This window comes from Chiloscyllium plagiosum, chromosome 32 (genome assembly GCF_004010195.1).
Source record: "Chiloscyllium plagiosum isolate BGI_BamShark_2017 chromosome 32, ASM401019v2, whole genome shotgun sequence".
NCBI classification, from domain to species: domain Eukaryota; kingdom Metazoa; phylum Chordata; class Chondrichthyes; order Orectolobiformes; family Hemiscylliidae; genus Chiloscyllium; species Chiloscyllium plagiosum.
The window spans coordinates 29,342,054-29,354,294 of record NC_057741.1 but is presented as its reverse complement, the minus strand read 5'-3'; the positions used below and the strand labels follow the sequence as shown (position 1 = coordinate 29,354,294).

Here is a 12,241-nt window from a genome sequence, read left to right as displayed (position 1 = left end):
CCAGCCTTTTCAGCCTCTCCCTATAGCTCAAACCCTCCAACCCTAGCAAATTCTTTGTAAATATCTTCTGCACCCTTTCAAGTTTAACAACATCTTTCCTATTAGCAGGGATACCAAAATTGAACATTGTTTAGGATACTTTTGGAATACTGTGTCCTGTACACTGCAAGATGACATCCCAATCCCATACTCTGACCAATAAAGGCAATCATACTAAATGCCGCCTTCACTCCCTTGTCTATCTGTGACTCCAGATAGAACTATGAAGCTGCACTCCTAGGTCTCTGTTTGATAACTCTCCCCAGGACCCTACCATTAAGTGTAGAAGTCTTGCCTTAATTTACCTTATCAAAATGCATCACCTCACAATAATTTGAATTAAACTCCATCTGCCATCCTTTGGTCCATTGGCCCATCTGATCAAGTTCCTGCTGTACTCTTGAGATAATCTTCTTTGCTGTCCATTGCACCAGCTATTTTGGCATCATCTGCAAACATACTAACCATGCCTCCTATATTCACAGCCAAATCAATTATGTAAGTGACAAAAAAGCAGTGGACGCAGCGCCAATCCTTGTGACACGCTGCTGGTCGCAGGCCTCCTGTTCTTGCCCTACTGTCATTCCATTTCCCCCCCCCCCCCCCCCCCGTCGAAGCAAAATGCTCAGATGCAGTATAGTTTTACTTCCTCCATCTTTATTCCAAGTCCTGGAGGGAGAGAGAACGATTGCCCATGTGTACATGGGCAGGAGTTCATGGTCTTATCTGGAACAGCAGTTTCTCAATGAACTATATAGTCATTTTACAGTGAGGAGCATCCAGATAAGACAACATACATATTAATTGGGTGATCGTTATAATCATGAGTATCAATAGCAGAGACCAAGCCCTTTACTGATATACAATGAATGTTCTTAACCTTGTTAACCAGATTCATACAATGGATATTTTTCCCCTTGTTAGCTGACCTTGCATACTGAATGCTTCCAATATTGTTAAATGGCTCTCCGTAATGAATGTTTTTCCACCTTATTAACCCATTACCCTTGCCTCCAGCACCCCATTGTTATCTGTAAGTTCTTATCTGATCCGAGTCATGCTCAGCTGAACCTCTTGTTTCACAAAACTCAGAGCTTAACTCTTTCCCTGCCTGCTTATACCTTCTACACATTCTCACCACCATCCTTTGTCTCCTACCTTCAAACCAGTTTTATATCCAAAACAATGTGCCTACAACTGTGGCTTTGCTCTGTCTTTTGATAAATTGTCCTTGCCATTGTAACTCCCTAAACTGCTCCTATTTATTTCTGAGAGAATTTCAGGGAGGTTTTTCTACATTAAACATATTACATTGATGCAAACTTTTGCTTGGGGGAGGTGATGGTGAGATGGAAATTGCCCTGGACTAATAATCCTGAGACCTGTGAAAATCAGTGCTCCCCCTCCCCCTCCCCCTCCCCCTCTGTCCGTAGTCTTTCTCTCTCATACACGCTCCTTGTCACTCTCGTCCTCTTTCGTTTTGTCGGTTGTTCTTGTTTCAGTTTAGTATCTCTCTGCTTCTATTATAATTTAGTGAAATATACAATGTTTTATACATTTTCTACTCCCTGCATTCAAACTTACAATTTCGGTATTCCCTCTGGTTTGCACCAATCCTCAAGAGCTGCCACATGATCTTTGATATTTCTGTGTGACCAACCATCCAGAGAAATCTAAGGGCAGCTCTTGAGTGGACCCACTCTTTGACTTTGAGTCTTCCTGAAATAGAGCACTTTGCTCTGACAATCTGGCCAAGATTGGTGTGCTGTGCTGTGCTGTGCTGTGGAGGAATCATTGGCAGGTATCTACATCTTAACATTTTGTGATACAGTATATTGACTCACCATTTGCCTTTTCTGGTAATCGGTAAACTGACTTGACTGCCCTTGACTCTTATCCAAGATACATCATAGATTCTGCTCATGTAATTGAAGCAAACACCGTGATGTTAAAGTAACCGATACTACTGTCTCCTTGCTAAAACCCTCTATTGCATGTTGTCACCATATTTGTACTAAGTAACCTGTTTCTTAACTTTTAAAAGAATCATTCGCAGGAAGTAGGTATCATTGGCTAGGTCAGCAATTATTGTCCATCCCCAAGTGCCCAGAGAACAGTAAATAGTCAACTCTATGCTGGTGTGCCTGGAGTAACATGGAGACCATTCTGAGTAAGGGTGGCAGATTTCCTCCCTAAAGGACATTTGGTGAACCAGATTGTTTTTCTTTTCCTGACAATGATTTCATGGTTGTCATTACATTCTTAATTCCAGATTTTAATTGAATTCAAATTCCACCAACTGCAGAATTCAGGGATCTCAAGAATATTACCTGGGTCTCTGGATTCCCATTGAACAATAATACCATTAGGCTATCACCTCCTCTATTGTATGGCTCTGAACGATGGAAAGACATGGTTCACTCAATCAGCTTAAAATAATGCTGATTTTTTACAAGTACAATTTAGAATCTAAAGTAATTATTTTTTGTTTTGTTGTAGCCCTTAAAATTGAAAGGAAGTCTTAGATAGGCATTCTTCCACCATTGACAGCTGTGTTTCAATCACTTAAGACTTGGGATCTGGAATTCTTGCTCTTAGACTAGGCATCTTTCTTTCTTTGTTTCTTTTTCAAATCCACCTTAAATCCCATCTCTTAAACACGTTATTGACCCCTCCTGATCACTCCTATTTTGATTTGTCATTTTTTTGTTGTTGTTCATGCCTCTGAAACGCTTTGGGAGGTTTTTTTTTTCTAGCGGTAATGATCTAGCATACTTGATTTAAACATTTCTCCAACTAAAAATTTGGATTTTGCTCTCTCCAGAAGAAGCATGCAGATGCAGAAAAACCTGATGTGACATCTTTCATCCAGACTACTGAGAGCAGTGAGAGCGTTCCAAGAAATGTATCCTCTACTAACTTAGCATCATGGAGCCAGCCATTGATTGATGTTTCTGTGGGCGATTTGTTCGATAATTCACAGAAAGAGGTGAGGCAAAGTGGGTAGTTTATTTGATGAGAGACACTATGGGTCAGGTTAACTAGGCTGAATGATTCAGGCCCATGAAGTTCCTTCATGCATCTATAATTTATTTTTCCTGAGTGTGACCACGTTTCATTATGGTACATACATGAAATTGTGTCTCTAAAATCCAGTACACCCAAGGGGAGCAACAACAGAATTAATTTAGTATTTTATTGCCTTCAGAAAATATAAGCATTTCAATTACAGTCAGGCAACATCTTGATTGTTAAGTGCTCATCTTTCTTTTCAAATCCCTCCAAGCCTAATGCAACCCTATCCATTTAATATCTTCTACCCTCAACCCTTTTGAGATATCTGCACTCCTGTATTGTGGCCTACTGTGCATTCCCAGTCATAATTCCTCCACTATTGATTTCAATGCCTTCAGTTGCCTGGGCCCCAAGTATGGAATTCCTTCCTTGTACTTTGCTTTTGTCCTTTAAGGCTTTTCTTAAGCCTGGTCAAAGAGACAGATTTTTTGGTCATATGACCTCACATTTCCTTACATAGCTTGGCGTTTTGGATCCTTTGTTTTCTAACGCTGCTCCATTAGATAAAGGATCTAGATCGGCGCTCGCTTGGAGGGTCGAAGGGCCTGTTCCAGTGCTCTCATTTTCTTTGTTCTTTTTGTTCTTGAACATTTAAATACATTAAAGGCACCATATAAATATAAGCTGATGTTTAATTGTTTGATGTCCTGAGAGTAATAGTTGTGAAATATTGGAGTCATGTGTGGGCCTGAATGGGTAGGTTCCTTTCCCTGACTGATGTGGGCTTCTAAACAGAGTCCATTTGTCATCATTCTTTTTGGTGTTAGTGCATGAATGTTAGAATTTAACAAATTAAAATTCACAACTTGATACAGTTTTCAGTAAACTCATGATCTCTGAGTTTTTGATCAGTACTATGAATAGTCTGGAATATTGGGTTTGTTCATTGCATTAGCTGTTATTGCTCTTTAAAAACTCATTTGTGCCTATAGCAGCACTGAAGATAATGTTGCTTCACATGTTAACGAGCAGAAATGAATGAATAATTGAAGGAAATACAAAATGCATATTAGCACCCTCAATTTCCATCAGGAAATGATCCAAATCTTCAGAGCATTTAGTGTGAAATTTTGAAGATTAATGTGAGGGAATTATGTAGCCTGCTGTCAGTATTTGCATTGAATTCGTGCAAAAGGTGGAGAAAACCAGTTTAGTGATTTTACAGAATAATTTATCACTGTATCCTCCACGCAATGCTCATCACTTTACTATTTCAAGAATCTCAAAACATTGAGCAGGCCGAGTGACAGCTACAATGGAGCTGGTAACATTAATCAACATTCAGTCACCAGCCAAAGCCATCAGCTGTGACATTGAGTGATTGGAAGAGGCACAGAACAGTCAGTCACTTTGACAAAAGGGCCAGATCCTAAGAAGTCAGTCCAAGGTTAGTGCATACAGCAGAATGACTGAAGTCTTGTGAAATTCATCCAACCGTACAGATTCTTTGCGTTTTGTAGCAGGCAAGCATTTCTGGTTAACTATCACTGTATTTTGGAACACATATATATGTATAGATTAACAACTGAAATTGAGTTACAAAGTATAAATGGATTTGGCAGTTCAGGGGAGTTCTTAAAACTATTTTTAGCTTTATCAGATCGTTTGTATAGTAATATTTTCAGTTTATGAAATTATGTTGGATACTCCTGTTAACAGTTATTACTCCGTAAAAGCAGTGTCCACTTTTAGAGTCATAGAGAAAAAGACCCTTCAATCCAACTCTTCCATGCCGACCAGATATCCTAAATTAATCCATTCCCACCTGCCAGCATTTGGCCCATATCCCTCTAAAGCTTTCCCATTCATATATCCATCCAGATGCTTTTTCAAATGTTGTAAGTATACCAGCCTCCACCAATTTCACTAGCAGCTCACTCCATATATGCACCATCTTCTGTGTGAAAATGTTGCCCCTTAGGTCCCTTTCTCCTCTCCCCTTAAACCCATGCCCTCCAGTTTTAGACTCCTCTACCTCAGGGAAAAGACTATTGTCTATTTACCCTATCCATGCCCCTAATGATTTTATAAACTTCTATAAGGTAAAACAGCCCTAGCCAATTCAGCCCCTCCCTATAGCTCAAACCCTCCAACTTTGGCAACATCCTTGTCAATCTTTTCTGAATCCTTTCAAGTTTCACAACATCCTTCCTATAGCAGGGAGACCAGTATTGCAAAAGTGACCTAACCAATGTCCTGTACAGCTGCAACATGACCTTCCAATGCCTATACTCAATGCACTAACTAATAAAGACAAGTAAACCAAATGCTGCCTTCACTAACCTGTCTACCTGCGACTCCCCTTTCGAGGTCTTTTTGTTCAGCAGCACTTCCAGGACCTTTGTCAAGATAGATCAGCAATGCATGACAGCGTTTGTTCTGAGTTTAATTACATTGCAATATTTGTGATGGGGGCTCTTTTGGTAGTGTCAGTTGTGAAAAGTATGAAAAGCCAGTTTATATGATTGCTCATTATAGTGCAACCATAATTATTGTACAATTCTAATCTTGATTTAATGATTGAATGAACGTGTAGAAAATGATGGCATCCTCTGGGGAAAAGTTATTGGAGCATGAAGATTGTCTTTCTGTTTGACGTAGATGAGGAAAAGCTGCAAAAAAAAACACTTCTGATGATTTTTTTTCTCCAAATATTGCATTACTCAACAAGCTTGGCATTTTTAAAGGTGCTTTTAAAATTCACAACCAAAATTGTCCATAAAAATAAATGTACTCCTCTGGGCCACCATCGTTCAATCATGTTCTCCAGCTTGTAGCTACTGTTTTTTTTTTGAGTAATTCTGTGTGGTTTTGAAGGAGGATACAGCTGAATAAAACCATGAGAGAGAAATCCACAGAGGGAACAGAGTGGGTTTTTTTTTTTGCTGCTGATGGGGTATTTTTAATGACTTCGTAATACTAGTTCATGGGTCACAGACTGCATAACCTACTCGTGTTCCACCTGAGTCATCAGGAACTCGACTGTTGCAGTTACCAAACATATTTTCTCTCTGCTGCTGCAGAAGACCCACATGGAGTAGGCGATGGTGATCATCCCATGCTGGCCCGATTTGACACACTCCTGGCTGTAAGCCAAGCCAGCATTCTTGCTGTTTTTAAAAAAAAACAAATCCGATTTTGTATCCAGAGTTGAAATGCTTTAAGCTGATGGAATGTCTATAGAATTCCTCTGATTTCTGCTTCTATGTACTGGTGTTGTCTGAAGTTGAGACCCTAATAAATTTAAGTAAAACTTTCACTTGACAGGCTTAGATTGTCAAGTGATAGGATTTATGGAATGGTGTGTGGTTTAGTTTATCTTCCTCACACATATCAGGATCATTTATATTCAACGATGTCTGCACTTTTCACATTAAGTAGATCTAAAGTCCATTCTAATTAAGGATCTGCAGGCTAGCAATGAAATCTGGTGGTTGTGTCTTGCATCCAATGATCTGTTAGGACATTGCACTCCGATTCATCTATCCCATTTCTTTTAACTGAGCCTTAAATATGGTCATGAATGGACTAGAAATATCCAAGCTTCTGATTTGGAAGATAGTACAGTCTCAGCTCTGTTAGTTCATGGGATACAGGCTGTAGTTCAGCATCTTTTGGTGTAAAGATACTTGAAATCATCATGTTTCTTCCCAAGGTGATCTCACAGTTTCATTTTGGTCAGGATCTAGTATGAGGCAGTAGATAACCACAGCCAGATAGGTGATGCTGTATATGTTATGTTTGCCAAGTTGGCAAATTTATTTCATTGCGAAGAACCACTTGGATGACATAATGATTAGCAACTATATTCTCCTGAAGGTCTGTTTTATTTTCCTACTGAGTGTGTAATGCCATTAATACTGTCTGTAACATAATTTTGTGGAGTAACCTGTTCCTTTTAATTTCAGATTTACTGTCTAAATTTGGCAAAATCTCCATAGCAATATTTTTGGCTTGTTCTAGAAGCAAAGATTGGGAAATTCTCTTGAATTAATACTATAGTGCTAATAAATGGCTTCCAAATTGGGAACGGAATATCCAAATACGGAGAAAGTTAAGACTAACTTGTGGGTCAGTTGTTGTTCTTAAAATCTCCAATACATCAAGGCCACACACAACTATTCTCTCTGTTCCTGATGGGTTACTATAGCTTAGTTTGTGGCCAAGAAAGTTTTATTGAGTAATTTTGAACTCCTGCATGCTAACAGCTTGGGAGGAATGTAGCAAGAAAATTATACTTCTGAATTTCTTTGTTTTGCCCAGCCTGTTGTTTAAGCTGTGACATCTTTTAAAATATGCAGTGCAGCTTCTTAAGTGCGTCAATAGCTTGCAAGTGGCCCACGTCAATTATTGCATGGCCGCACACACACAAATGCAGCCCAGAGGGATCATTGGTGCCAACAGCATTCAAACAGCTGGACAGTATCCAGGATGTGGAAATCTGCATTATCAACATCTGTCTATTATTTTCAATATCCACACCAACTCCCATTGGGTTACTATGGCTGTGTACTATCTTGAAGATGAGCCACACTTAAGTCACTTTAAAGATTGATTCTTTAAAGCACTTTTCAAGATGCACCCTCCACTGTTCAGAAGGACAGAGACAACAGGCATATTTGGAGGTGAGATTTATGGAGAATAGTCCAGCCTGTGAAATTAGTATGTGGTGATGAGAGTTACATCATCTTGCTGATAAGTAGGAGAAGGATTCTGCCTATTAATGTGTAATGACGAGTGAGACAACGCAGTGTTTACTGTGAAGATCACAGTGGTCAACTTGAGTTGGACATTGTCATATATATGCCAGCTGACCCCGGCTCTACAGATAGCTTTGCTGAAAGGCATCATGTAGAAAAAGGCTAAGGATAGAACCTCCAGTCATTGCAGAGTGTGCATGCAGAGACTGAAGGAGAAATTATTATGGATCTCCTGAAAATTGGAGTGGAAAGGTAGAGGTAAGCCTGGCTTAATGCCTTCTCTGAAGATTGGCTCTTCTGACTGTACAGGACCTAAGCAGGACAACTATGCTAATAGGTCAGGTCTGGAATCCACAATCTTTTGACTTTGGCTGCTGCTGAGCCACCACTGTCACAGAGAAGGTCGACTCGCCTGCGCCATGTCGTTTTGATGCCTGCCCATCACTATTTAATCTCTCCCTATCATGAGAATAATTGTTTGGGAGAGATGAGAAATTCTATTTTTAAAATACCCATGACTAATTGGGAGAGAAAAATCATGAAAAATTCCATTCCGGTCCCTCCCTTAACCTTCACAGGCAAAAGATAATTTGAATAGAATTTAATCAAATGATGGGGTCATTAGCTTGAATATAATACCCCTCTGACCAGCAGGGACAAATAAGTTACACAGTCACTAACTAAAACAAATCCTATGCCCCAAAGCTTGATGCATCTTTCTTAATCTTATCAGCTCCGAAAGAAAGTGTAAGAGTGAAAGTGTATTTAAAACTGAGAAGAAAATCCCAGACTGCTGTGAGTGAATCATTCATTGAGGATGTTACTTTGAATGAGGTGTGATCTATCTTGATTGATCGAGATGTGCTGGCTGATGATGTACTTGCTTTCCTTGCTATAGTGAGCTTCTTTGTTGATGAGTTTATGCTCACAGGTCATCTCACTTTCGAGACAATATTGTGTCTAACCATGTTTAAGGTATTGGCTCTTCATTCTCAGGCCTTGCTTTTTGAGATGTACAGATTCATGAGCAGTGAGCTATATCAGTCATTGCTGCTTTAACCTGAAAGCTCAATCTTTGAGTGGAAATGCAGGAAGATTGTTTGAATTAGTGAGGCATTGTGTGTAATTCTTAAACCTTCCTTTTTACAGTAAGACTTGCGTTTAATGTATATTGTTTATATGGTAGTCTCTGAATGGAGCAGTCAGTCTAGGGACTCTGTAGATGTACCTTCTGGGCAGGTTGAGTGACCAATATGATTAGATTACTTAGTGTGGAAACAGGCCCTTCGACCCAACAAATCCACACCGACCCGCCGAAGCGCAACCCACCCAGACTCATTCCCCTACATTTACCCCTTCACCTAACACAACACTGCAGGTAATTTAGCATGGCCAATTCACCTAACCTGCACATTTTTGGATTGTGGGAGGAAACCCACGCTGATACTGGGAGAATGTGCAAACTTCACACACAGTCGCCTGAGGTGGGAAATGAACCTGGGTCTCTGGCACTGAGAGGCAGCAGTGCTAACCACTGAGTCACCGTGCTGCCCACAATGCAAATATGAATCACAATGCAAATTTGAAATACATTATTCTTTGCTATGTTAATTTGTCAATATCAGTCCTGTGCACAGAAGTATACATATACATCCAGTCACCATCAGACAAGTCTGCTTACTGACCGATAACAAATACTATTGCAATTTTTCTCACCAATTTTGACAATTCCTGATCGTCACCTGTTGAAGTGAGGACATTATTAACCCTGATTTGAATTGGCATTTCTGAATCATGAATACCTTTGTTGATTGCTTGTAATGTGTGGATGGAATGATTAAAGAAAATATAATAGCTGGATTAAGTGCCTAATAAAGAGTATAAAATACAAAGGTATAAATCGACAATAATTTGATCGAATTGTGCTTGGGCCAAACTATGTTTGGTTGCTATGGACAAGTGACTGTGCAGGTGACTATGGTCAAGGTTTGACAGTAATTCACATTGGATCCTATCAAATATGTGCCACTGGGATTTAAGGCTGCCTGCCAATTGCATACATCTCTTGTCTTTCAGATATGCAGTCAGTCAACAAAAAGGAAACTGCCAGATTGGTTTGGCTCTTCAAATCCACAGAAAATCTCCTGTACCACCAAGAAGAAAGTGAAGAAAGGGAAAGGACTTTTCAGTTGAACCCTCTTCACTGCCATTGGTTTTCTGATAAACATCTCAACACTACAGAGTTTGTGATAGAGTAAGCACGCCTTTTGGGACCAGACTCAGTATTTTGCACGCAACCTTGTTCAGCTGGTGACAACCTGATTCAGAGCATTCAGCTTGACAAGAGGAAAGCAGCAAGAAGATGGCAAGATGATCTTTTTTGTTTGAAAAACCATTTTGAATGTCTTTGAACTCGCTGTTAAGTCAGTTTTAATGATTTTCTTTATGCATTGTGAAACTATTTTCACAATGGTTATTTCTTGTTATTTGTTAAGCTCACGAATATATGCGGTGAAATTATGTTCTCTATAGCTTTGGAAATGCAATGTAATTGGGATTCCTAAGCAACAAGTAAGACATTTTGATGTTGGGCTATTTCTCATTTGTTTTGAAAGTCTGTATCTGTATTGTACAGTAAGGTACTATGCTATAACAAAAGTATTGATAACATGCCATTGTGCTATCAATAACCTTTGTCACTTTGTGATCCTAGACGGATTCTCTCTGGTAGAAAGTCCAAAGGAACTGCACTATTGCACAACATATACTGAGACTGATTCTGATCATTCTAGGTGCACTGAGAAGGATTGCTACACATTAACTGGTGCTGCAAGTGCTCAATAATTTCAAGCAAAATAGTTCTTTGGTCCAAATATTTTTATTCAGTTTCACAGTTGACGTCAGGTTGTGCTTTCATGACAGGAGAACTATTTTATTCCCCATCCCGTGGAAACATTAATAATGTGTTCATCAGGCAATGTTTCTTTCATGCTCCCATGTTTGCTTTTGTCAGATTATAAAAGTGGCATTGCGTGGTGGAACATTAAAGCCGTGCACCACAGCAGGTTAGAATGTGTGCGAATTATATCTTTGCCTTCCAGTGTGGAGGGGAATTTCAGCTTCAGTCATGCATTCATGGACAATGTTGAGTTGTGTCCAAGCAGCTCCTCGTGAAGTGAAAGTCTGTGACCTTCAGTTGTTGAGAGGTGGTACTCAGCTGTGTTTTCAGATTTCTCAAAACTATCGGTCACCTTTTTGGAGCTCAAGTATTTGGATGTTCCCAAGAGACATAGAGAAAAACACTATCATAATGCCGATCGGGAAACTATTACTTGGAAATGTAAGGAAAGTCTAATTTGGATTGTTATAACTTCACGTATGATTGAACTGTAGAGATGGACACAGCTTCTACTTAGCTTTTGTTTTGGACAGAATGTGGTTAGACTCTTCTGAAACAATAAATTCCAAAGGGATTTATGCTGCATTTTGCAGTCTTTACTAAAATGGGACTAAATGGTAAATCAGCATTTCAATTTTTTTTACCAGGAGGAATATAATACCCAACATGAGATAATTGTCTGTACTTATGAGTCAGAATGACAGCAGATTGTATGTTATTGCGATGCACTGTTTGTATATTTCAGCACAACTTGGCAAAGCAAAGTTAATTGATAATAAATAAGTTTCTACCTTTTCACTGGTGAATTACTGGGTCTGATTCTTGCTTATGAGGGTTGAATCAATTTTGGAAGTTCTGAATGACGACACAAAGGGTCTGGAATTCCAGTGATTCTGTTGGAGCTGCATTCACCTTCAGGCACTGATCTGCATTGTTGGGTTTTTTTTTTTGGAGTCAACATACTTAAATGTGTGGATGTGTGCAGGATACAACTTCTCCAGATGTGCTTTGGGAGTGGGATTGTGGGAGATGGAGAAAACTCTTGCCTGCAGATGAGGTGGGAGGTAAACCCCTTATGGAACATGGAGAAAGGTGAAGATAATGAGAGAAGGAGAGGGTTCACCTGGAACAGAGAGAGAAACTGATGCAGTGACAGGAAGTAAAACCACATCTTCCTTAGAGGAACAAAGGGGTAAATCGGGAACCTGAGAGATGAAGACAGCAGCCCAGCTGTAGGAAACGAACAGGAAGCTTGAAGGGATCTCAGACCTGCATTTTCTCGCAACTATGTTCGGGATTGGGGCTGGTGACAAGATTGTAGATAGCACTTTGGGCAGGGTGTCTCTCCTGGAGCACCAGAACTGTGGTGTAGTATAGGAACAGGTTTAGCAACTGTACCACAAGAACAGTAAACTGTCTGATCCTGCAACCCTTTGAGTGCAGTGTTCCTTCATTCATTAGATCACTGGAATGACAGTGTGGGATATAGAAATAAGCCATTAAGTCATTTGAGCTTCACTATTGAATT

General features: G+C 39.7%; 1 protein-coding gene across 1 annotated transcript in view; it reads left to right on the top strand.

The window, feature by feature from the left end:
* Positions 1-11,511, top strand: part of wrn (WRN RecQ like helicase) — an 83,070-nt gene extending 71,559 nt beyond the window's left edge. The window contains exons 31-32 of the mRNA XM_043673958.1: positions 2,864-3,028; positions 9,891-11,511. Coding sequence (XP_043529893.1) covers positions 2,864-3,028; positions 9,891-10,007 — 282 coding nt within the window. The 3' untranslated portion in view covers positions 10,008-11,511. The remainder of the gene's footprint in view (positions 1-2,863; positions 3,029-9,890) is intronic.
* Positions 11,512-12,241: the final 730 nt, after the last annotated feature.